This window comes from Emericellopsis cladophorae (assembly GCF_022114955.1).
Source record: "Emericellopsis cladophorae strain MUM 19.33 chromosome Unknown NODE_3_length_1261782_cov_116_963312, whole genome shotgun sequence".
NCBI classification, from domain to species: Eukaryota; Fungi; Ascomycota; class Sordariomycetes; order Hypocreales; family Bionectriaceae; genus Emericellopsis; species Emericellopsis cladophorae.
This window is the reverse complement of record NW_026250928.1, coordinates 255,335-280,706: the sequence shown is the minus strand read 5'-3', so window position 1 is coordinate 280,706 and position 25,372 is coordinate 255,335. Positions and strand designations below refer to the sequence as shown.

At 53.5% G+C, this 25,372-nt stretch overlaps 8 protein-coding genes across 8 annotated transcripts; 6 read left to right on the top strand and 2 right to left on the bottom strand.

Annotated features, from left to right (window-relative positions):
* Positions 1-346: 346 nt before the first annotated feature.
* Positions 347-2,417, bottom strand: J7T54_007871 (uncharacterized protein; the record flags this gene model as incomplete). Its single annotated transcript, XM_051502443.1, has 3 exons — positions 347-1,365; positions 1,424-1,895; positions 2,232-2,417. 3 exons carry the CDS (start codon positions 2,415-2,417, stop codon positions 347-349), a joined length of 1,677 nt encoding a protein of 558 aa, XP_051365634.1.
* Positions 2,418-3,877: 1,460 nt separating this feature from the next.
* Positions 3,878-5,860, bottom strand: J7T54_007870 (serine palmitoyltransferase; the record flags this gene model as incomplete). Its single annotated transcript, XM_051502442.1, has 1 exon — positions 3,878-5,860. The coding sequence occupies one exon, from the start codon at positions 5,858-5,860 to the stop codon at positions 3,878-3,880; it is 1,983 nt and encodes a 660-aa protein (XP_051365633.1).
* Positions 5,861-7,958: 2,098 nt separating this feature from the next.
* J7T54_007869 (Acetoacetyl-CoA synthetase-like protein) lies at positions 7,959-10,175 on the top strand (the record flags this gene model as incomplete). The annotated part of the gene is made up of 3 exons (XM_051502441.1): positions 7,959-8,180; positions 8,275-10,013; positions 10,064-10,175. The coding sequence occupies 3 exons, from the start codon at positions 7,959-7,961 to the stop codon at positions 10,173-10,175; spliced, it is 2,073 nt and encodes a 690-aa protein (XP_051365632.1).
* A 2,589-nt stretch (positions 10,176-12,764) lies between these two features.
* Positions 12,765-14,066, top strand: J7T54_007868 (Guanine nucleotide-binding protein subunit beta-like protein; the record flags this gene model as incomplete). The annotated part of the gene is made up of 5 exons (XM_051502440.1): positions 12,765-12,894; positions 12,947-13,665; positions 13,718-13,807; positions 13,858-13,977; positions 14,046-14,066. 5 exons carry the CDS (start codon positions 12,765-12,767, stop codon positions 14,064-14,066), a joined length of 1,080 nt encoding a protein of 359 aa, XP_051365631.1.
* A 2,810-nt stretch (positions 14,067-16,876) lies between these two features.
* Positions 16,877-17,805, top strand: J7T54_007867 (Phosducin-like protein; the record flags this gene model as incomplete). Its single annotated transcript, XM_051502439.1, has 2 exons — positions 16,877-17,461; positions 17,557-17,805. The coding sequence occupies 2 exons, from the start codon at positions 16,877-16,879 to the stop codon at positions 17,803-17,805; spliced, it is 834 nt and encodes a 277-aa protein (XP_051365630.1).
* Positions 17,806-19,391: 1,586 nt separating this feature from the next.
* J7T54_007866 (uncharacterized protein) lies at positions 19,392-21,089 on the top strand (the record flags this gene model as incomplete). Its single annotated transcript, XM_051502437.1, has 1 exon — positions 19,392-21,089. The coding sequence occupies one exon, from the start codon at positions 19,392-19,394 to the stop codon at positions 21,087-21,089; it is 1,698 nt and encodes a 565-aa protein (XP_051365629.1).
* Positions 21,090-21,881: 792 nt separating this feature from the next.
* On the top strand, positions 21,882-22,739 carry J7T54_007865 (Ran-specific GTPase-activating protein-like protein; the record flags this gene model as incomplete). Its single annotated transcript, XM_051502436.1, has 3 exons — positions 21,882-22,392; positions 22,458-22,586; positions 22,636-22,739. 3 exons carry the CDS (start codon positions 21,882-21,884, stop codon positions 22,737-22,739), a joined length of 744 nt encoding a protein of 247 aa, XP_051365628.1.
* A 1,052-nt stretch (positions 22,740-23,791) lies between these two features.
* J7T54_007864 (transcription initiation factor TFIID/TFIIF subunit) lies at positions 23,792-24,813 on the top strand (the record flags this gene model as incomplete). Its single annotated transcript, XM_051502435.1, has 5 exons — positions 23,792-23,868; positions 23,970-24,118; positions 24,180-24,587; positions 24,670-24,737; positions 24,787-24,813. The coding sequence occupies 5 exons, from the start codon at positions 23,792-23,794 to the stop codon at positions 24,811-24,813; spliced, it is 729 nt and encodes a 242-aa protein (XP_051365627.1).
* Positions 24,814-25,372: the final 559 nt, after the last annotated feature.

The window sequence follows — 25,372 nt, the reverse complement described above, 5'->3', positions numbered from 1 at the left end:
CAAAGTCGAAATCTAACGCAAGCCAAGATAAAGCGTGATCCCTGCCCAAGAAAGATAAAATGCGTACATGAAGAATGAAACGCCAGTTCTCCATGTCTGCTCTCATAGATGCTACCATCAGTAAGTGTCCCAACAAGATCTGACAATCACATGCCATAACGCTAAGGTATCCAAGATATACCGTATGCCTAAACGCCTCTCGTGCGTGGCATTGGAGTCCCGGCCACGAAACGCTGGGCTCAGCTGGACACGCTGCCAGGTTTCGGGACACGGAAGATCGGAAGGGCGACGCCGGCGCGGATTGTTCTGCTCTGTCCTTGTCTCCTTTCCAGTGTGCGTGGATGCTTCAAATAATGCCACCTGGCGGATCGTAGCCCATAGCCCTGCTCCCGCTCCCTTCGCCCTCCCCGGCCGCGGCCTGGTTCGTTTTGCGCAGCATAAACATGGGTTTCTTGCCTTCCTTGTCCAACTGTTTGAACAAGATCAGGGGCTTTTCATCCATACCCAAACATCGCTCCTGGTCTCCGTACACAATATACAGAGCATACTGGTCCCAAGGTGCGTTGATCTGATACTTCTTCAAAGCGGCTGGCAGGACTTTGTGACATGGATCATCCATGCTCACGCGGAACGAGCGGAAGATTTCGACGGAATTGTCCCGTGCGCTGCTGCTGTTGCTACCACCGGGTGTGTCGGGCACGGTGGGCGTCTCGCGGCGTTGAGGCGGTACACGCACGGACCCGGGCCCCCGGGGGAAGCCCCCATGGTCGGCATCGCTTCGTGCCGTCAACGGCGGCGCTTCACCTCGATATGATCTTGAACCAAGAGTGTTCATGTGTGTTTGAGGTGACGTGGGTGATGGCATGTTTGGTGACGGGTAAGCTGGCGAGGAGGCGGTTTGTCCAGAGCCATTCATGGTGTGTAAATGGGACGATGAGAGAACGGCGCGTTCGGCTGCGCCTGTCGGGTCGAGGGTCTGCTCGGCGATTGTTCGTTCGTGGGTTGCCTGCGTAGGTGAGGCATTCTTCGGCATCGCGCCGATCAGGATCTTGCGCTGCGAGTACTGGCGCTTCACGCCGCTGCCGCCCGGTGGTGGTGTCGGTACAGGCGGCGACAACGTCGAGCCGTCGTAGCTGTACGATGTGCTCGGGGTGCTTCCGCTCAGGTTGGGCAAAGGTGTCTGGGCGTCTTTAACGAGGCGCAGCGCTGGGAGCATGTCTTCCCGCAGCCGTCTGCAGTCTTCGGACATGCGTCGAAGGTCTTGCTCAAGGAGGTTCATGCGCTCGTCTCGCAACCTGAGCTGTTCCACTAGCTGCCTGATATCCTTGAGGGTGGCCGTGGCATATTGTGCTTCGGCATCAGCGGCTAGAAGGTCAGCCAAGTCCGAAGACGACATGCGCTGCTGCACGTATGGGAGACTTACACAACGGCATATAATGATCGCTCTCGCAGGGTATATCCTGCGCCTTCTTCACATCGTACACGCTCTTCAGGATCGTAAGTCGGTGACCGACACTGGCGATGCCCATGCTCTTCAAGTCATCGTGATGGAGTGCCACCAAGGCCTCGCCCACAATGTCGTTCTCCAGAAAGCGATCCGCATACTGCTGCAGGCCTATGCTGGAGATGAAGTCGGCGCACTCGTCCGCCGTCCACTCAGTGATGATCGTCTCGGGTAACCGGTCGGCACTGCTGCGCCCACCGTGGCCGTACGTCGTGGGCGTATGTTCAGCCGAGGTGGTGTGGGCTGACGAGAGCTCCGAGTCGATGGGCGAAGCCTCAGAGTCGCCGACGGGGGAGTGATCGCCGTGGTGACTGCGCTCGTACTCGTCGTCGGCATCCGACTCGGGGTAGGCGCCGTCAAAATTCATGTCCTCAGCGGCGTCTTCGATCGACTAGGGACAAAGTCGGGCTTTGGCGTGGGTTGTGGGCTCGATGCGAGAAGGGGCTGCCCCCGTTGAACGAGAAGAGTCGGCGACAGGTCGTCCCCAGAGCGAGGCCAGCTAAGGGCAGGCTGGGGGCAGGTCTAGGAGAAGGGCGGGAAGCGCACGGTAGGACCCTTACACGGTAAGTATCTCGTAGCTGGTGGCACGGGGGTTGAGAGTTGGATGCTGATCAAACCTTGCGACTGATGGGTTGCCCAGGCCAGCCTGATGAAGTGACAGAAGGAAGCCCTTCCAAGTTCCAACCAACCAACGGGCCTATTCCCCACCTGCATCCATCCGACCAACTTGGCGCGACCAGGCACCACTAGCTGCTCCCGTCGTCCCTGACTCCACCGCCGGTGAGCTCTGGACCTTGACTGTGGCTGAGCGACCTGTGCCGCTGTGCGGACCATCCTTCATGTCCGTCCACCTGCAGGCTGCGGAGCGAACCACAAAACTGACCTCGATGTCACAAACAGCAATAAACAGCATGTCCGAGCGCCCGTGTTAGCAAACGACCTCCTGTTCGTATGCGAACCAGACCGCGGTACCTGCATGAACAGTGAAGACCATCACCGCACCGCAGCGTCCAGTCTTGAGCCTCCCCCCCAAAACAGCCCCTCACCAGGTTTCAGGTTCCTACCCTCGACTCACTCACAGTGTCCTCGACCTCCAACTGCTGTTGCCTTTAGGAATGTATTACTACTATACCACCAAAGCCCCTCCCTAGCTGAGATGCTAGCGCCGGTAGCGTAGTATCGCACGCATCAGACGTCCTGATAGAGAGTGGACGTGGGCTGGAGACGCCGCATGCTACCCTGCACGCTGCTCTTCCTACCTCAGGTACGCCGATGGTGTCAAACGTCGACCGGAATCTGAGAAGCTTCTAATGATAGTTATTACTATTTTCGAGACTCGATGATGCTCTAATTACCTCCTGCTCAGCAATTCAAGCCCAAGTCATCGCGCTATCCACGCACTACTAAACTTCCCGACAGTATGTCTTACTGCTACGTACATTGTACTGCCTTGATTTCCGCCGGTTTTGCCTTGGTTGTGCCGAAGAAATCAATACTGTATCGAACAGAAGAAGTTCACGACTTTGTGGAGGGCTCTGCATCCCGAGCTGATCCATCAAATTGACCTCATAGATAGGAGCGCGCGGGGGGGGGACAAAATTATGCCGGTCCCAGCCAGGACGCCGCTAATTGGATTTCACGTTGAATCTATGTTCGAGAAGTGAGTGGCCATATTCCGCGTTTCTAGCTATGATTCAGGCCAAAAGTTGAAGCCGCATCGGGTCGCTCGGAAGTAGTCGGAGCAGAAGGATTCGTGCTGAACGTCGTGAACGTGGAATTCCGGTTCGAACGCTTCGCATGACAGTCTGTGTGGCTAGATTTACTTAGCGTACAGAGGCCGACGGGTGCTTCAGTGCCGTGGCCAGGTTTTGAGAATCCCAATGTGTCACGAGTGAACTTGCCTGTGCAATCTGTTCGACGACTTCGCCCTCATTAGTCTATCTGTCCAGTATGGACTGAATACTCCGCCAGAGCTGCTATGTACATACATCCTGAGTTCCAAGAACACCCACACTGCTCGAAACCTGCCCTAAGTACAATGTATGGCGATTCTGGGGCGAACCAGTCGTCAAGCGATGGTGAAGAAGTATGAAAAGCGTAAAGGCCGGCCATGGCTAGCCAATGGTGTGGTGTAAAACGTAAAGGTAAGTCAAAACGATGGGGCCGTAAAGTTCAGAGAAAACACCACCAGCGTCCTTTACAGATTCTCGGGTCTCGTAAGCAATTGTGCAGGTCCCAACGCCAGTCGTGTGTTCGGCTTGTAGAAGCAGTAAACCAAAAATTGCGGACATTATTTCCACACTCCGACCATATGTCACACCCTGTATGCAAACTCCATAACAATGCTCTATCATCCGTACAAGAGCGCACCACTTATCGAAGGGGAAGCTTGGCGTCCCGGGCACCCCTCTCGATGACATCCTCCACAGACCATCGGGGAGGATATATCAACTTCTTCGACCGGCGGAAAGCCAGTTCATCCTCGATAGCGCAGTCGTACTTGGGTTCGAGATCATCCAGTCCGCCGGCGATACCTGAAGAGTACTTGATATTCATCTCATCGGCGACCTCATCGCAAGCTCGCAACAGTCTGTCAAGATCCTCCTTGTTGTGAGCGGAAGAAACGCAGAAGCGAGCGCGAGAGGTGATCAGCGGAGTGGCAGGATAGCCGACGACGACGACGGAGATTTGACGGTTGAGCATGTGGTGGGAGAAGGCCGGGATCTTGGCAGGGTGATAGAGCATGACAGGAATGATAGGAGAATCATCATGGCCATAAACAATGTATCCGAGACGCTTGAGACCAAGACGGAGGTATCGAGAATTGAAGGCGATGCGCTGCAAGCGCTCCTCACCCTGACCGGGGCAGAGCTCGCCGGTGATCATCTTCAATGAAGCCAGGATCTGCATGAGGACGCATGGTGAGGGTGTTTCACCAAGCTGCGTCGCGGAATTGGTGGCACGCAGCTTATCGACAATGTGCTTCTCCGCCGCGATGTAGCCTCCATTGGCACCGAAGGATTTGGTGAGGGTACCCATGAGGATGTCGACCTCGGCAGGGTCGACGCCAAAGTAGTCGCATACACCACGACCCCGGGGTCCAAGTGCACCAATGGAGTGCGCCTCATCAACAAAGAGGGCGAACTTGTACTTGCGCTTGAGAGCCAAGACACCGGGCAGATCGCACATGGTTCCCTCCATCGAATAGAGACCTTCGATAACGACCAGGATCTTCTTCCAAGGACGATGTGTGCGGGGCTGACCCTGAGAGATGGCCTCACGAAGGACCTTCTCCAACGATCGAACATCGTTGTGGGCGAAGGATCTGATCATGGCACCAGACATACGAGCACCGACGCGAATCGAGGCGTGGTTGAGCTCATCCGAGATGATCAAGCAACCTTTGGAGACAAGGGCAGGGAACGAGCTAGCGTTGGTCACGTATCCCATGGAGAAGATCATGGCGGACGGCTTGCCGACAAAGCTGGCCACCTCCCGCTCCACCTCGAGAGCAAGGTCAGTCGTTCCAGCATCTCCTCGAGGACTGCAGGTGGTGATGCCATAGCGACGCACACACTCTTCCACAGCATCCGCACAAGGACCTTCTGACTGGGCAAAACCAAGGTAGTTGTAGGAGCTCATGTTGAGCGTCTCCGTAGTGGTGCCAGTATAGCGATAGCTGTGGTTGAAATCGTCGGACTCGCGGTCCAGCAGCGTGATGTAACGTCCAGGGACGCCTGTGGCAACGCGAGCGAAGCAGTCATTCAGACGGACCTTGAGCCGCCTGGTGTAGAAGTTGTCGAAATCATCGTTGAGGGGGGCGTAGCCATTTTGGGCCTTCAATGAGTTGTAGCGTTTCTTATCGCCAAAGCGCTTGCCGAAGAAGTCACGGATGTGTCCGATCAGGATGAGGATAAGGTAGCTGATGTAGGTAGTGTACAGAGCACTCTGAGGCGGATCATCCTCAACGGGGGCTGCCAGCGGACGGCCATGAGACTTGCTAGTCCAAAGGTGGCTTGGATGGTTCAGGGGTCCGAATTGAGCATCTGCTCGCTTTTGGCGTTCAGCTTCTTCGGCAGTTCTTGGCTCGAACAGGGTCTTCGTCGCGGGGAGGTCAATCGTGTTGTTCTCTGCAATGGCGGTAGACAGGGAAATTGTAGGCAGGGATACTGTCGAGCTCGAGATACCTGAGGCAGGCGCGGATGAATGCTGCTGCTGGAGGTGGTGCTGTTGCATAGCCAACAGGGCTTGTTGCGTGTTGTCGGTAGATTTCGGGCTCGAGGAGAAGAATTGAGTAAGGCGGTTGCCTTTGGAGCTGGATGGGCGACGCTCGCGCAGCTTCTCGGAGCCAGGCATGGCGGCGTGGGAGTTCGAGAATGGGTTCGCCAGTCGACGTGGCATCTCTCCTGTTCTAATAAAAACAACCGGGTGGCTTGTTCGTCGATTCGGTCCAAAGATGAGTCTCTATTAGGGCTATTTTCGGGATGATTAGCGATGCATACTTAGGAGACGAAATGCAGTTCGGAAAGAAAGGTAGGTGGCTGCAGCAAGCTCGAAGCACTGTTCTGTTCAAGGGTGAAAGTGAGAGGTTGAGTCAAGACAAGCCGGCCAAGCATGTGTGCGAGTTGGCCAAGAGCGCGCTTGCCGTGGAACGATGGGCTGTCATGTGGTAGCACTGCCTTCCCCACGAGAGGCTGTACCCCAAAATGGGAGTGCAGCGAATCCGATTCCCAAGGCGGATGGCAATTAGCATTGCAGGCAAGCGTCTTGCCAGAAACCCAGCATAACACCGCACGCACAGCCTTAGTTGGAAGGCGTCATAGAGCTCCCAATCGCACATTGTCCCGGCTATACTCTCGCCAGTGACTGCGTAGTCCCGTCATCATGACGGCAGGTCACGATCACGGTGCCCTAGCAGTGGACCAAGGCAAAGGGGAAAAAGGGGTCGCGCGTGGGATGCAGAGGTACCTACCAAAAGATGTTTGCTCGTGCCAGACTCGGGAGGTCGCTGGATATATCGACGACGCTGCGATTGTAATACCCTCGCGCTCAAGTATTAAAGTGGCGGGCAAGTCACGCAAAGGTGAGCTCAGTCGTCCTGTCGCTGTGCCGCGTGGGAAGTCTCGGATGAGTGGTTGGTGAAGCCGCAGGAGCCGCTGAAATTGCATAAACGTCGGTGCCAAGCAGGTTACAAATCAGTTGTGCAGAGTCAACAACCAGCCGCCACTGAGGAAGTAACAGCAGCCAGAAGAACCAGAAGGTGAAGCAGACCTTTGCAAAGTTTCTCTGGATGACGAAAACTTGGGGTCGCAAAGACGAAGGGAAAGGAGAGGTGGCAGAGGCTTCAGTCGGAACGATGATAGAGACGACACGCGAAACTCCACTGGAGTCGGGGGAACTGACGGCTGCAGCCAGAGCCCAGAGGCAAATTGCCTTGGGACTTGGGAGGAAAAGCAAAGCTGACGAACTGGAGGACTGGACCCAGCCCGACGATACGACACGATGATTGGCCGCAAGGAGGTTCGCTTTCAGGTACCCGAGGTGTCAGAGCAAGACTGGACTCTGTCCACTGCGTCAGCGTTTTCTGGCCCGCTGAATCCCACTTGGGCGTACATCGCGATGTCCATTGCAGCATTGCCCGATGTCGATTTCGATTATGAGTGGCTGGGTTTCAGAATTTCTAATTTGAAGCCCCGCTTTCCCTTGGCAGTCAATGGATAGGCTCCCGGTCTGTCAGACGCGTGCCCCTGTGCAATTTGCTGCAGGCTGATGTGCTCGCGTTGCTCGCTTTTGGGGTCGTATTGTGCGTACTACGGATACACTCGCTCATCAACGGATGACCGGCGTCTTCATATCTTGCCTACACAACTGAACGGCGATGGTGAATCCCGAGATGCCTGTTCGCGCTGCCGGCAGGGCCGGATTGTTGCGCCCACATGCCGGTCCCTCCCATCATGACAGGTGACAAGGACACGCGATCTGCCTGCCGACTGTAGTGTCATCATAGGTCTTGATTTGAGCGGGAAAGGCTCGATGACGATGGTGGTCCCTGGTCGAGTCGATTCCTCGACCGACTTTATTTTTGTGGAAATCGGATTTCTCGCTGTAGAGGATTACAAGTACCCTTTCAAATGACACTCACACTCACGTTGCCCTACATATTTCATGAATACTTACTTTAGCATATACCGGCAGTGAGTCCTCAGGCCCAGTCTGCTTGAGATCAAGTCCCGTCATCAGCCACAGTACCCGGCTACTGAGCCACAGAGCACCGCCCCGCGCTCGGCATGCAGAGCCAGCGCTACCTTCCACGCCCGGGTTGCGCCGGTTCACGATTCGGGTATCACCCACAGAACCCCAACAGTAATTTTTGAGTGTATTGACAGTCAATTCCTTCAGACAAGGCTCTGGCTTCGATGCTCTCGAGTTTTCCATCCAATCTCCTCACAAAACAATGACGCAAAGCAACGGATCCGGCCAGGCTGAGGTGCTTTGGCGCCATCCTGATCCGACTTCCACGCCCATGTGGCGCTTTCTTCAAAATGTCAAAGCAAAGCACGAACTAGATGGCGATGACTATCAGAGTCTGTACAAGTGGAGCGTCGACGACGTTGCGACATTCTGGGAGGAGTGTTGGGGTTTCGTAGGCATAGTATCTGAAAAGGGGCATGGCAAGGTGAGTTCGTCCAAATACGTGTGAAGCCTTCCCTGGATCTTATACCCATGGAGAATGGCTCACATTCATCTGGATGCTCATTGACTTTATGTAGGCACTCTCTCCTGGGGCGCCCATGTTTCCACGACCAGATTTCTTCTCCGGTTCTCGTCTCAACTTTGCCCAGAATCTGCTCTACCCGCCAACGTCTCCAGAACTGGACCCTGAGTCGGCTGCAGTCCTAACTGTGACGGAATTGCCAGGTTCCGGCGTTCGCGAGACGACCTGGGCCGCCCTTCGTGACGCAGTGCGGCGCTGTTCGTCGGCCCTTAGAGCTAGAGGTCTGCAACCCGGAGACGTCGTCGCTGGTTATGTCTCGAACCACGTTGAGGCGCTGGTGGCCATGCTGGGTGCCGCCACTGTTGGTGCTATCTGGACAGGTATCAGTCCTGACAATGGAGTGTCCGCTGTGCTTGACCGTCTAGGCCAAATCTCACCCAAGTTCCTGTTTGCCGATAACGGGACTGTATACAACGGGAAGGAATGGAGCAGCACGGCAAAGACAACAGAGATTATGCGCGAGTTGCGGAAGTCTCAGAGCCTGACAACTGTGGTCATTATCCCAAACATCACTGCCGACTTATGCCTGCAGGATCTGGTTGACTTGGGCGTTCAGGCTGTGGAGTATCACGACTTCTTGGCCACAGCCCCTGAAGAGGCTCTCAGATTTGTGCTATTACCTCCTTCACATCCTTTGTATATCTTATACTCAAGCGGCACAACTGGACTTCCCAAGGCCATTGTTCACACAGCCCTCGGCACCCTCCTGCAACATAAAAAGGAGCACATGCTTCACTGTGGCCTGACGCCAGCATCGCGGATGCTGTACTACACTACTACCTCCTGGATGATGTGGCACTGGTCTATTGGTGCACTTGCTGTGGGTACGACCTTGGTCCTCTACTCCGGCTCCCCATTCCGACCGAACGGCTACCTCTCCCTACCCAAAGTCCTTTCCGATCTCAAGGTCACGCACTTTGGCACATCGGCCGCCTACCTTACAGCCTTGGAAGCGAACAACGTCTATCCGGCCCGCGATGAGAACCTTGATTTATCATGCCTTGAAGCAATCTACTCCACCGCTTCGCCCTTGCCACCTTCGACTTTCAAGTTTGTTTACGAAGCATTTCCCAAACACGTCAACCTCGCTTCTATCACCGGCGGCACCGATATCATCTCTCTTTTTGGCGCACCATGCCCTCTACTCCCCGTCCGAGTCGGAGAGATTCAGTGCGCAGGCCTGGGTATGGCTATTCGTGTGATTGACCCACTCACCGCACAAGAGGTTCCTCAGGGTGAACCTGGCGACCTCATCTGCGTGAGGCCCTTTCCATGTCAGCCGCTGACCTTCTTCGGGGAAAATGGCCAGGAGAAGTACAAATCAGCGTACTTTGAGCGGTTTGCCAACGTCTGCGGTGTAAAGGGCGATGTCTGGCACCATGGCGATTTTGTCAAAATGCTCGATGTGTCAACTGGGAGTCTCACCATGCTTGGTCGGTCGGACGGTGTGCTGAAGCCCTCGGGTGTCCGATTCGGATCTGCTGAGATATACAACATTCTCACGCGGTACTTCGCGGCAGAAATCGAAGATGCTGTGTGTGTTGGTCGACGAAGGGAGAATGACAACGACGAGACAGTCTGCTTGTTTGTAGTCATGGCACCAGGGAAGAAATTTGACGACATGCTCCAGACGGCCGTCAAAGCGAAGATCAAGGCGGAGCTCAGCCCAAGGCACGTGCCAGGAATTATCGAGGAATGTGGCGGGGGTGTACCCAAGACAGGCAACGGGAAAAAGTACGTGTACTTGAGCATGGTTATTTGTCGATATGCTAACTGCTCCCTAGGATTGAAGTCGCCGTTAAACAGATCCTCTCGGGCATGGCGGTCAAGACGAACGCCAGTGTTGCCAACCCAGAGGCTTTGGAATGGTTTAAGGCGTGGACACGGACTCACTGATGCACAATAGACAGATGCTCCTCATACTCATGGTTTAGACGATATAGAAGCTTTACAGCGTGCAACTTGCCGGCTCGGTTCGAGCACGTCTCGCACCTGATGGCCTATTTCACGCTCTACATTGGCCCCGTGCTAGCCGTGAGAAGTCTGGGAGGAAGTGGCGGGCGTCGCAGTACGACGATCCAGACGTGAAATAGACGGTACTGGCCTGCCTGAGTGTGAGCTCGGTCTTGACTCCGTCGAGGGGTCACCCGACGATCGTAAAAGCCTGTCGAGAGCCACTCTAGATGCTGCCGGATACTGCCTGTTCCCCAGACAAGGCCTGCAGCAGATAGATATGAGACCCCGTTACGCCTGTAAATACTCGTAGAGAGCGTACGTGTGGTGACTGTGGCAGAGCCTAATCAAGCTTGACAAACCTTTCAGACATCACTATTGATTACTTCTATTTACAAAATCAACCCATAGGGATTAGATCCCCTGTGCCGGACCAACTCAATCTTCCATTGAGTTAATAGTCGACTCGGCCGAAGGCTTTTTCGAGATTGACCTCAAATTGTTGAGTAGTACTTCGGCAATCAGATTGAGCTATTGGAAAGCTGATGAGGCCAGAAATCAGCGGTACAAAGGGCTCACATCCGCGGTCGCCCAGATAGTACGTACTTATGATTACAGACATTGATAAATGACGGAGGGTATTTTACGGGTCAGCTCGTAGCATTTGCCTACTGCGGTATGGCCCGACTGGCGAGTCATGATGCTGGCAAGTCTGCCCTAATAATGTTCAATTTCCACCCGATCACCCGTCGAATCCTGATCATCCCTTTCAAGTGTGCATCAGTCAAAAGGCAAATGGCAATTTCGATGCGGCAAGTTCCATCAAATTGACCGTATTACGGCGTGGCAGATGGTGCGGCGATGCTCGCTTGAGAAACTGCTATCTTGAACACAAACGTTAAAAGTCCGCTCAATCTGAACACAGCTGCGTCGCGCTAGCATGGAAGATAGAAGCCCACCAGACCCTCAACAAGTGCTATTACACGTATCCATGCGCGGACCCTACATGGTACCTATGCTGGTGGCTGGTGTAAAGATCAGATAGTGATGTTTCTAAGAGAAATGAACATTTGAGGGTTGCGTCGCGAAGCAACGTTGGCGGGTTCTGCTGATCATGTAGGTAAGAATATCCTGGTAAGAATACTCGCATTGAAGATGTTTGGTCGGCAGGGGTGTTTCTGGGGTTAATTAGCAGGTCCATGCTGCCGCGCCTTTTATGACGGGGCCTTGGCGTGGATCCGCACACGTCGAGTTCACGCATGATCAGAGTACATATCTGTGAATCGCCCACATTCAAACATGCTCCTTTACTGAACTCAAAAATCCAGTGCAGTCGTTGCTCAGAGTCTCAAAGGCTGCGTCGCGACTACTCGGAGACCTCTCTGGCAAGATTGTCCGTGTCCACTTCAAGAAACTTGGATTTGCCTGAATCGCGAAGCGCCATCTGGACAGACTTGAAGATGATTATAAGCGGAGCTTCTTGCAGGAGGTCACTGCAAGCCAGTGCACGGTCAGTGGTGATGAAAGCGGGTCTTTGTCCAAGCGCCTGGCAGCCCTGGCTATTTGCCAATTGCCAGTGCGCGGCTGACTGGGCCTCAGGTGGTCTGCGCTTCGTTGGTGGAGGCAGCAGCCAGATCATTTCCTTGGGCCCGTCTGGGCCACCACTCTCTTCCGGGACCGCCTCCACATCTGATAGGAGTTGTACGTAGTTCGCGTCGACGCGGGCAGCCCACGGTGAAGGCAGCAGATGGCTCTTGAAAACATGCTAATGGATTGGATAAAGAAGAAAGCTGTGCTTTCCATGCTCTTCGACTGGAGTACTGGGTTTGTACCATTCAAGCAGTAGGGACACTGGTAAGGTACTAGCCTAGACGCTCGACACGGAATTGCAGCTGCAAGAAGGAATCCCCCTGGAGCTTGCATTCCCTTTGGGGCTCCTGCCGTTCTACGAATCTGCGCCGATAATGTCGTCCCGCTAGTCTCTAACGGTAGATAGAGTGGTGAGGAAGTGGATACAGCCCTGAAGAAAGCCGTGGCGCCCGCCTCGAAAGGTGCCAATTTGACACCACATCGTCAAATTACAGTGGTTTCCCACCAGACTTGGCAGTGCGCATCTCCAATTGCACAGGCAAGGAGAACCGGCGGGAGCTACCAGTCCAATCCAGTGCCAGACTCCAGTCTCTCCTTCCTCCCGTCCCCCCGTGCCCGTCCTCCACACCATCACCCTCGCTTGTTGGTCTCCCAGCTTGTTGTAATCTTCCTTTGCCAATTTCCATTTCCCATCGCCTCCCACCAACAGTCTGCGACGACGCAGACGAGCGACAGCGAGCCGCGATCGACAATCAATCCCTCGACGACGCCCACCCTCGAGCAGCTTCCTCTTCTTGCCTTCAACGACAGGCATTGGCCGCTTCTCTCGACCGGCTTCCCGCCTCCCGTCAGCTGCTCGTCAGTGTGTCGCCGGCCGCATTGTGCTCAAGGACGCGTACTGAAGTTGCTTCTGTCGTCGATTCGCCTGATCAACTCGTCGCAATGAATTCTCAAGGCGCCAACGACGTGTCGCCCGAGGCGATGCAGGCGCGCATCCAGCAGGCGCGCCGCGAGGCTGAGACCCTCAAGGATCGCATCAAGAGGAAGAAGGACGAGCTCGCCGATACTACTCGTACGTACCTGGACACTTAAAGCCTTTCTACTCAGACTCACCGTTGCCATAGTTCGCGCCGTTGCTCAACAAGCACACGAGCCTATTCCCAAGAATCAGCTCATGAAGGCAAAGCGCACACTGAAGGGTCACCTGGCCAAGATCTACGCTATGCATTGGTCAACCGACCGCAGGCATCTCGTCTCAGCTTCGCAAGATGGAAAGCTCATCATTTGGGACGCTTACACCACCAACAAGGTCCACGCTATTCCCCTGCGCTCGTCGTGGGTGATGACCTGCGCCTACGCACCGTCTGGTAACTTTGTCGCCTGTGGTGGCCTCGACAACATCTGCTCCATCTACAACCTGAACCAGCAACGTGACGGCCCTACGCGTGTGGCTCGCGAACTATCAGGGCACGCGGGATACCTGTCTTGCTGTCGCTTCATCAACGACCGGTCCATTTTGACATCATCAGGCGACATGACTTGCATGAAATGGGACATTGAAACTGGACAAAAGGTTACAGAATTCGCTGATCATCTCGGCGACGTCATGAGCATCAGCCTCAATCCAACTAACCAAAACACTTTCATTTCGGGTGCTTGCGACGCCTTTGCCAAGATGTGGGACATTCGCGCCGGCAAGGCTGTACAAACGTTCGCCGGCCATGAATCCGACATCAACGCCATCCAATTCTTCCCCGACGGTCACTCGTTCGTCACAGGATCCGACGATGCCACCTGTCGGCTCTTCGATATCCGCGCCGATCGCGAATTGAACCTCTATGGGGTATGCTGCCTCCGCCACCCGCAAGTCTTGACACACATGCTGACATGACCAGTCTGAATCCATTCTCTGCGGTATTACTTCTGTCGCTACTTCTGTTTCTGGTCGTTTGCTCTTCGCCGGTTACGACGATTTCGAATGCAAGGTATGTCTACTCTTATTCTCGCGAAACGAGCCCTTGATTAACGTTTCCAGGTGTGGGACGTCACTCGCGGCGAGAAGGTTGGCTCGCTTGTTGGCCACGATAACCGCGTCAGCTGCCTTGGCGTCAGCAACGACGGCATCAGCTTGTGCACAGGCTCTTGGGACTCAATGGTAAGTTTTTCCATGGCAGACCCTGTGCCAGTGGTTCTTTGGTTCAAGAGATTAACCCCAAGGAACAGCTTAAGATCTGGGCATACTAATATCTCCCGGCTACCACGATGGACTTCTCCAAGTTGCTTTAGCGCTATTTGGCACGCTTTACTCAACTTCTCCATCGCCCTCGAGCAAAGATACCAGCCAACGGTCACATGCTGTACACCGAAAGAAACGCTTGATTTTTGCCATGCGATCACTGGCGCACACAGGACGAATTGACGAAACCTACACACCATCCTCCCAGCCCGTCGAGACGAAACCCCCGCCCACGCACATTTACATAGTGCCAGCAACTTTCTTCTCTGTTTCCACACGTCTTCTTTCTTCAACATTGTGCGTCCAATATAGTCGGTAAACGATTTCACCATACCCCGGGCGGAGCGGTTCAGCAACGACCTGCTGGAGCGGAGGCAATGTGGGATTTAGCTGACGCGCGATACCTCTTGTTGTTTTTCTCTGGACTTTTCTTTTTCCTTGCCTCTCCTGCTCTGCCTCTGAAAGCCAGCTGGACCTCTTCCAGCTCGGCTGAAAAGCTCGTCGTGTCCCTTGTATTTCGGGCGGTTGTACTATGACGACCTTGCGTTGTCACGTTCCTCTTCCATAATGGCAGGCTTCGGAAATAAGAAGTAGCATCTCCAACATCGAAAACAGAAAAAATTGGCAAGCGATCCAAACCATACAGTGAGCTGGGGCCGAGTGAAGTCTGGTGGAGGAAGTTGGATATAACGGATGAAAGAGGTGTATTATGAGACTTTGGATACCCTCTAATGCATGTGTATGGTAATACCAGGGGCAATGTGCGCGATATGAGCGAGGAGTAATATAACATGAGGATTCACTATGATCCTCTGGCAACTTTATTGCATCATGGCGAGGAGGCAAGCGGCGGATGAAACGCCAGCTACGTGCAAGTACGTGCGACAGTGTCATGACTGCTAGGATGCCTGCGCATTTAAGGCACTGCATTTGCGGTATCTGGAAATGTCTGGTGCTCAGAAAACATCGAATAGCTAGCCCCCCACTGCTAGTAGGCAGTATTGGACGTCAAGACCACGGCCTTGCCTCGAGCTCCTATTGTTCAAACAGGGTTAACATTGCCAAATCACATCCACGCTTAGCGAAGCCTAGCTTCGTTCATGTGCAGGCTGCCACTGGAAAACAAAATAACCCAAATAGTAGACAGTCCTAAGATTATAAGAACATACGTTGTGTACAAGTATAAGGCCTCGCCTCGAACCACCTCTTCTAGACTTCATACCTAATCGCGATACCTTCCCTCTACCTTTGAACTCACATTACTACAACGCTCAATACAACACAAGCGACCACAATCGACTACACCCTACGACTTGGTACCTAATATCTAATGCCTCACTATAGCACCCCAACAGGTTCCCAAGAGAGTAGGTGACCCGGCACCTGACCAACTGGAAGAGTTTTTAATCGGGATTTCACCAACCGTCGCCGCCGAGATGAACAATTGGAGGCCAACAGTATAATTCAACTTGCGCAAATTACCTGGGTTTTCGCACCAAGCACGGCTTAAGACTGCATCGCTTGGACACCTTTTCATGCTAATCCTCGCATAGTTAAGGTAATGATATTCAACAGAGTAAGAAATGTTTAGGGTAGGTAATCCAAGTCCGTACGCCCTGGAGAAGCGAGATCTCGAGGCTCGTCAGGCTGAGACACTAGCCAAGGTAGCCAATGACTCGTCTTTGTTCAACCCAACCGATGTCCTATCTGCCCATTGCTTGCATTGAATCTTCATCATCGACGGCATCTTGTTATGCACCGTGCTTCTCAGCCCTGCGATTGAGCGGCTGCGCCCAAGTGAATGCAGCCTCAGGCTTGCGCGCGCTATGATCCCATAGCCCATGGGCGAAATCGCATCTCAGCTGGCTGCTTCAAGCTCTCTCCTCAATGCCAACTCGGAGATCTTTGAAACACATGGCTTGACTATTTGGCGGGAGAGTTCATACATGTATAATTAGATGCTCGGCGACGGATCGTGCGCATGCATATAGATTCGTCGTTGATGACAAAACACAGCCGGTGTGTAAGAACAGCATGCTGGCAGGTACTCAATATCATGCCCGATGCTGATCACAAGATCCCTATCACACATGTGTGCTGCTGTCACCCCTGCAGCACTACCTTATTAATACTTGGCAACGTTGAGTGCCTGAGCACCTGTACTTATTGCAAGTTGCCGAAGAAACGTCGAATAACTTAGCCTACGTCACGATACTGTAGGCGTAAAATGTAGCACCTGGTATGCATGGACTTGGAAATAACTTTGTTCGTAATTTGGCGCTCTCCTCACCCTTGCGCCAGAGCCGTTTGCTTCTGTAACTGTTAATAATAGGCATGAGGACCCCGCCACCATGCGCACTCTTGTGCCCGTCAAAATGTGCCATGCCACAGCCCCTGAATCCCTGCACCACTAGCTTCTACTTCTGTCGCTGTCGCATTGTGTCTCAGAGACTTGAAACGGGCTACGGCGACGCCACTGACGACCCTCCGCTGACGGCCGCGCCTTTTTCCTGGCCGGTACTCCTTCCAACTTGAACAAGAACTTCAGTTTCGATACAAAGGCGCCTTTGAAAGACTCTCGCTTCGGAATTGCGCTCGTCGCTGTCCAACCCCTGTCCTTGAAAAGACCTCCGGCATTGCCGTCAGGGTTGACGACTCCACTATAGTATTTCTCGAAGGCGCTTCTTTCGTCGACATTGATCATCCCTCGAAACCAGCGGTCTGCGTACACGCCTTTGCGAAACAGTCTTCCGACCTAGTCCCCTGAAAGAACCCAGATACGCTCGTCACATTAATACTGAGCGAGGCCGCCTTTATCATGTCAACAACCGCCGCCCAAGACGAGTTCAATGAACTGATCGCGAAGAACACTGTCCGCGAAATACTTCACCCGGACGATCGCAACGATCCAGATTTACGACAGCACCAAGACACCACTGAGGAGGACGACTTCCGTCAAGGACAGATTGCCGAAGCCATGCGCGCACCGACCGCCGACCTTCCGATGATCCGCCTGCCACCTGCATCATTCGACGATGGTCACACGACAGGCGTCAAAGGCGTCATCGCCGACGCGCGTAGCTACGAAAATGCGCGTACCAAGTCTAAGTGGAGGAACAGAGTGCATGCTGCCCGGCGCAGCATCTTCGGCTTGGACGGGATGGCGCAGCAGAACACAATCCACAAAGACAGAAGCGACAGCGAGTCCGATGAGGACGCCAGAAGCGACAGTGATAGAGGAGATGAAGATTCTTTCCTAAGTCAATGGCGTGAGCACCGCAGGCGGGAGCTCGAAGCCGAGACCGACAAGGTCATCAGGAATCGAAGAACGAGTCCCAGCGTGAGGGAGTACGGGCGGTTCGACGAGGTGGACGCGCTTGGATATCTCGACGCTATTGAGAAGGTTCGTCGGGAAACGTTGGTAGTCGTGTTCGTATACGACAACGAGGTAAGTCGGTTTGTGTCCAATGCGACGGCAATTGCTAATGATGACTGCAGTGTGAAGTATCCAAGGAGATAGAGTCGGCGCTGGTACCTCTTGTCAAGGAGCATCGGGCCATTCACTTCGTCAAGGTGCACTACGACGAGATTGAATTCGACCCTGCAGCTGTACCGTCCATCTTGGCCTACCGCAACCAAGGCGACTTGTTTGCCAATCTTACAGGTGTCATCGAGATGATTCCCGAGGACGAGGACTTTACCAGCGACTCACTGAAGCGATTGTTCCAGCGGTTTGACGTCTTATAGAGACGTGCGTACGACCCCGAGGACGTAATGTCTTCTCCAGGTAGACGAACTCATTGATACCCTTGGCTGCGTCTGACCAGCCAATCTTGTCTGCTGCTCATTTCTTTTTATTTTTATTTTTTTTACAGCCGCCTCTGAGAGGCCTGGTGATGACTGGTGCATAGGAGGACACGGGGCATGGTCAGGAAAAATGCTTAGAAACACTGCTGGCGTTGCGCTCTTGGACATTCCACGTATTGGTCACATAATGAATGAATATCCCGCTTTCTAAACCACACCAAGTCCTCCGTTGTCACTCGAGATCACATCGCCGAGTATGGTTATGAACCCAATATGGACACACTGTATGCGACGTCAGTACGCATGTGCGCACCTGGTGTCTCGTTCCACAATGCGTCAATGAGGAGACCCGCGCAATTGCCCCAGTCTGAATGCAAGCCGTGACCACTTCATGCGATGATGTATGTTCATCCCACTTAAACAGTGTTAAAGCGTGTGCTGAGTGAACTGAACTCATGCATGCATACCGGGGAAATCCATTCTGTAAAATGAGCCACCAGCAGTTCAAAGATGTTGTATTAACATTGTTCGTTAGCTCCAGTCGTTCCTCTGCCAAATCGAACTTCATAGACCCGGGTCGCTAAAACGCCCTACGAGGTATGGTGACTCAAGAGTCAAGACACGGTGTGGTGGGGCAACTATCATGTGGTCACATGCGTGAGACTGCCCATGCATGGCAGAGTCGCGACTGGTGATAGCCTCAGCGAGTCTCAGCCAAGGAGGGGAAAATGCCTCTTGTGTAGTCCAAGCTTGGAGAGCACGCTACCTGACTTTCACCAACTAATATTGGCATCAGTTTTCTAAATCCTGATCGACTTTCAAAGGTGCACGTGGGTTCAGATGCTCAATATTCGACCATGGCGGAGCAGGTACGTCCTAACATCACACATGCTTACCGGGGCCGATAAGAGCAGTAGTGGGGTCATTGATAGTTGGGTAGCCGCCGATAAAGCTATCATTTCAGGAACTAAGCACCCCAACCTGCACCCCACCCCGCTGTAATGGCAGGAAATGGTCCCTTTCTTCCGTGAGTCGCGTTCGCTTTCACTCGGCGCAAGCTAGAGCTATTTCTGTTGGGCACTGTCCAGCCGGGTTCCAATAAACCTAGAATGCCTCCAGGTCACAGTGACAGGCCGGCATCAGGCCTTAACGAACACCGGACCAGAGGGGCTGCTTGCAGGGAGTGCACTAGGCAGCACCAGCCTCGAGTGACCAATACGTCGTCTACCTGTAGATGGTCCAGTGACTTGGTTAGGTACCTCCGTTTGTCACTTTCCCCCTCGATCAGCTTTATGTATCATCACTACTACCTCTAGCGTTAATTCTTCTTCGTCCTCTGCCACGTACTCAATTACCAGCGCCTCAACAACGACCTCTCCCGAAACGAAGCACAACCCGACGCAGCCCGCGCTTTTGGTTACCGGTACCTGCTGCTTCCGTCCATCACATGCTGGTCACACTGCCTGTCAAGCTCGATGATGGAGTGAGGCCTCATAGCGAACAAGCTCGTCCCCTTCTTCCTAGGCATGGAAACGCAACCTAAAGTTGACTCAACTACACCATCGAGCACATCAAATTTCAACACGGCAAGCGAGAGCCATCCGCACGAAGCAGCCGAGGATCCCGGTGACGATATACCACCATTCATCGAAGACGATCTCAGCCTCCGCTTTCCTCGACCATACGGTTCAAGGCATCTTGCCAGCTGGGTCATTAACAGCGATCCTGACATTATGCGTGTAACAAGCGTACCCGGGCCCGACGACGGCAGTCTGGCGGACTCCACATACGAACTCATTCATACCGCGGACGACAGCAACAGCGAGTGGTCGCATGATGAAAACATGGACGACAACGACATTATGGGCGAGTCGACTGGCTCTCTGGACCAACATTGCACGGACGAGGCGCACAGCGCCACTGGAGAAATGGAGCCAGGTGTCCAAGTACTTGATGAGAGTTCAGGCATGACTGAAAGGCCAGCTGCTCAGATGTCCAGGTCAGCGCCAGACAGCGCTGACGCAGACTCCGATCACGATCAGGCTCCCTCCACTCCGTCTCTTGACTATGCACATGAGACACTTGACATGCCGTCATTTTTCGTGGAAAAGCCCGAGCAATCCGAGCCAGGTCCTGCGAAGAAGCATGCTGTTCCTAATGAGTCAAGGCACACAAAGAAGCGTGCTGTCCTCGAGCTGCTCAAGGATTACCAGGTCTTTGTGCCAAACGCGACTGACTTTCATGAACACCGATCGTTGATGATTGCACTTGTACTTAGCGCGCTGGCTATGTTAGGTACGATCCTTACATCGTACTCTCTCCCCACGCTCCAGGAGGGCCGCAACGTTCCCAACCTTCTGGCCTTGCCTTCGACATCTACCTCTTCGCACCTTGTCTGGAGCACACCTTCTGACAAGCAAAGTCCTTCATCGACAGTCAGTGAGAGGACTCCTGATCCTCAGGCACAAGACGAGAGTAGCAGCTATGACTGGATCTTTGGACCTCCTCGACCGAAAATGAGTTACATCATCCACGGCAACAAGTTTACAGCTCACGTTGCCGAAGACGTCAAAGCTGGATGGAAGTACCAAGACTGCGTCACTATTCAAGCCTACAGGGACGGACATCAGATCTTCACCACCAAGGGCGATCATGAAGATGGCTTCTTCGCCACGATCCCTGCAGCCGAGAAATACGGCGACGTCGAGTTTGTCCTAGAGTCAACATGCAAACCAGTCACTCGTCGTGCAGTCCACATTCGATTTGCCACCTTTACGGAAAGCTTTGAAGCCTTGACAGAAAGCGTCAAAAATCGTCGCTCTCTACCAGAGATCACCAAGGCTTTGGTTCCCGTGCTCGAGCATTTCACCAACCCTTATATCGTGGGACGTCACATTAGCGACAGAGCTCGCGACGCTGCCCAATCTGCTCGACATGGCATGATGGAAGTTCCCAGCCTGACTTCCAACATCGTGAACAGGGCTACGCAAACCTTCAACCATGCGTCCGATATCCGAACTGCTGGTATTGAGGCAACGAAACGTGTGGCTGGACAGCTCAGTCATGTACAGATGGGGCTGCACTTGGGGCTTTTGGACGCCCAGATTGCCGCGAAACTATCTTGGCTTGGCATCACGGGCAAGCGGCATGCGCAAGATGAGTATCGCCGCAAAGCTGAGGTCTTCATGGCAGACAAGCGTGCCAAAGCCGGGCAGCTTGTCTAAAGGTCCGCGGAAAGCCTTGACCGAGACACAACCTGTTGAATGGCATCAAGCTTTTGTGTGGGGATGGGCGGTTGTGAGTCTCAGATGGAACGTCGATTGTATGCTGGACCAGGCCACAACGTATATCTTCTGCCTGCGTTGCTGCGAATAGGAGATCAGGGAGTGGCGTTAGATTATCCAGTACTGGATACGGTTGGAGTTTCGGAGGCAATCTATTTCTTTCTGATTATGTGCAGTGCCTTTTTAAACTCATACTTTTCACCGTGGTAGGCGCAATGACTATGAGTACGTGTGAGGCCTTGGTTGGCGTTTATGCCTACGTACTAGGAAATAGTAATGAACATCGCCGTTGATAACGTACCACTCGTTACGGCAGATATCCTGATAGTGAGGGACGTAGGTATGTGCCATCAGGGCCTCATGTTGAGTCTCTTCATGGAGATCATCAATTATAACCCCTGGGCCCACTGCATTGGTCGAGGTGGGGCAGTTCAGGGACTGCCTGGATCCTCGCCTGGCGGCCTGACGGCCCTGACCAGCACGGCAGCACCAGCGTGCAATTTCTCCCCCGCTAACAGAGATGAGGTGAGGGGCAAAACACAGCACAACTCCAGTCGAGCATCACTAAGTTTTTCTTCTGCACCTTCTCAAACGTCAACACACGTTTCCGCTCCATTAACAGATCCCATACAACGTAAGTTCAGCCGGTAAGAGGGCCCGACTGGCGGTCATTCTCCGTTGGGAAGCGCCCTCGCTATGACATGTGTACTGACAGAGAATTTGTAGGCAAACATGTCTGGCGTCGAAGCTACCGAACCCAAGGTCGAGGAGACCAAGCCTGCCGAGGAGACTCCCGCAACCACAACGGGCGAGACCGCAACCGCGACCGAAGAGAAGACCGAGGACAGCAAGCCTGTCACTTCGTCTGCAGTGTTTTCCATGTTTGGCGGTGGCGCCAAGAAGGAGAAGAAGGAAGAAGAGGAGCGTGGCGATACATCTGGCAGTGCCAAGGCCCAGCGCGATGCCGCCAAAGAGAACGACGAAGACGAGGCCCCCGAGTCGGAAGATGTGCACTTCGAGCCGGTGGTCAAGTTGACAGAGAAGGTGGAGACCAAGACAAATGAGGAGAGCGAGGAGCAGCTCTTCAAGATGCGCGCCAAGCTCTTCAAGTTCGTCAAGGACAGCAATGAGTGGAAGGAGAGGGGCACTGGCGATGTCAGGCTCTTGAAGCACAAGGAGAACGGCAAGACGAGGCTGGTCATGCGCCGCGACAAGACTCTCAAGGTCTGCGCCAACCACTATAGTACGTTGCTCCTTGCCGCTGGCCCGATCCGGTCTTGCAGCAACCACGAGCTAACGTTTGAGCAGTCGTCCCCGAGATGAAGCTGTCTCCCAACGTCGGCAGTGACAGGTCCTGGGTGTGGAACGCTGCGGCCGACGTCAGTGAGGGCGAGCCAGAAGCCTGCACTCTCGCTATCCGTTTCGCCAACTCTGAGAGTAAGTCATGCTTGACGTTAGGTGGGTAGCCAACACTGACCTCGAATAGATGCCAACGCATTCAAGGATGCCTTCCTGCAGGCTCAAAAGGAGAACGAGGAGATCTTTAAGAAGGCCGAGGCGGCGACCACGGAGGAGGCTCCCGCTGCTTAGATGGCGCAGATCTTGTCAATGATGTTTTCCCGTTTGTAGGCGCGCACATAAGACCGCGTGCAGGCGACCTAGTTACCGTGGCAAGTTATCTGATTTCACTAGTCGCATAGAATACATCGTCGATTAGCGACGGTGATACCCCCAAACTTCCCCTTTGTTTTTTAACTCACTACACGACGACAAGATAGGACACGGCATGAGCGGTGAAGAGGATGTCGCTCGCAACGAATTTCATGCAGCGGATGAGGATGATTGGGTCATAGCACCAGCAATGATTAACATATTTTGACACAACTGGCTCGTCACGAGATTCGTTCTTGGGCATGTTCTGCGAACCATGCGGTCGAAATGCTTTGGCGTGTCACTCTGGTGTAAATGTCTTGATGATTCCTTCGCGGGCGGACAGCATCGCGGTCAATGGCCTAGCCACGAGTGCGTGAACCTGTGTAGATGATGTACCTTGCCCAATGGCCAGGCTCCTTCTGATAAATGCCTTTCTGCCGCAAATTAAGCAACAGCTCAGGTACCCTTCTTTGTGGCTTGTCTACAGAGTATATAGACCCTCTTCATGATAGATGGGCTTGAGCCTCTGACGCAGTGGATGGAGAGCGGGCCAAGACTAAGCGTTAGCTCCAATTTTGCCGACCTCGAAGGTGCAACGACAGGCGTCGCACGCGCATGGTTTGTCCGTACATACCACCAGAACTATACCACATCGCATCGACCAAAATCTGCCCCAACGCGCCGCCCTCGTGTACAATCACCAGATACTAATTGTGTATCATTAATTGGGAAGTGGGCGCCGCCTGTACAGACGCATCATGTTGGTCGACGTAAGTCAGTTCGTGTACCCGCGTTTACCGGCTGCCCACTCGCATTTCCCTACTTGCCTGTGCTTCGCGAACGTATGCGCGCGCAGCCAGCCGTAATGGTCGATTACAAGTGGAAGACCAGACGATTTGAAGAGTAGCTGAGCTCGAGTTGTCGCGCTTGCGCTGGGCCAAGTGGTAGCGGACCTCTACCTCACATTGCACTTTTCCACCATCGCCAGCATGCACAAGCGCAAAGCAGGAACACAAGCTAATATCTTGAAGCGACGAATCAAAATTGTCGTGGAACAGAATGTCATGTACGTACCGACCTGCGAGCTATGCGATTACGAGGAAACGAAAGACGAGCGGGCTACGATTCCCTAGACGAAGCAAGCTGACGCGCGTTTGTGTACCTCAGAGACAAACCCTCGCCCGTTGAGGAGTTCCCCATGCGGAAATGGAGTATGAAGATATACCTCCTCGACGAAGAGGGGCAAGAGCACACAGCGGACGTGTTCACCAAGGTGACCTACAACCTCCACCCGAGTTTCGAGGATCCGACGCAGAGTAGGCCTTCCGCGCTCCTGGCCAGAGAAAGACTATGAAAGACACTGACACACTACACTAGCCTTCCATACGCCACCATTTACTTGCAGCAACGAGGGCTGGGGCGAATTCGAGCTAGGGATCGACTTGTACACGACCGAGAAGACCAAGATCACTCCGACTATCGTTCAGGATCTCAACTTTGCGCAGAACAAGTACGAGGCAATCCATCCCATTGTTATCAAGAACCCGAGCCAGGCATTGCAGGAGAAGCTGCGTGAGACTGGGCCATTGCCGACCGACGAAGGGCGCAAGAAGGGTGTCGCTGGTGCCATCAACGGGGCCTCCGGCAAGAAGGCCTCGCAAAAGTATGACTACGAGAAGATTGCGGATGCGTTGCAAAAGCTGGAAGAGGAGGACCTCCTACGAGTGATACAGATGATCAACGAGAACAAGGGCCCGGACACCTACATTCGGAGCGACGTCGATGGTAAGCATGCAATCTCTACTTTTCTTTGTTCAAGTCATCGTATGTTGATGGAGTGGGCTAATAGTAGATGACTTGCTTAAAGCTGGCGAATTCTCGATCGATCTTTACACGATGCCCGAGTCACTGACATCCAAGCTCTGGGAGTTCTTCGTAAGTCGCCGTATGTGCCAGAAAAACCGGACAATACTGACAGGCATAGTCTAAGAAGGGGCTGATTGGGTCCTGATATAGTCGAGTGCCGAATGGACATGCGACAGACAAAAGCTGCGACTACCGAATAGTGAGCTCTAAAACCGGCGCCTGGGTGCTGAATAAGTTCTTTCCGAAAGTTTCGCGGTGCTTCCGGGCTTCCTTTCTTGATTTCTTTGCTTGACATACCATTTCCGGAAGTCCTGAATGGGAATGGGTACGAGGCGATACGGGGTGTGCACTGGGATTCTTGATTACACAAGGAGTAGCTGCTTAATGACTGGGTTAAGGCTAAATGGACATTGCGAGAAAATTATGATCAGTACCAGGTTCCCCTTGCTTGCAATGGTCACGAGATTATGTGCTGGACAACAATTTCGTTCTGTGTACGAGCCTGGGCGACCCATTCAGCTGCCCTCACCTCACGCGGGGACTGATGACCCTTCATAATCCCATGCCCTGACAGGCAGGTGGTATCTTCGTCAAGTGACTGTTTTTGGGCTGTCTGACCATGGCCGTATCCGTACAGGCATGTAAGTATTAGTACTGAGGTGTAGCAGTCCATGTAGATACATCAAAACGGTCAAGTCAGTACC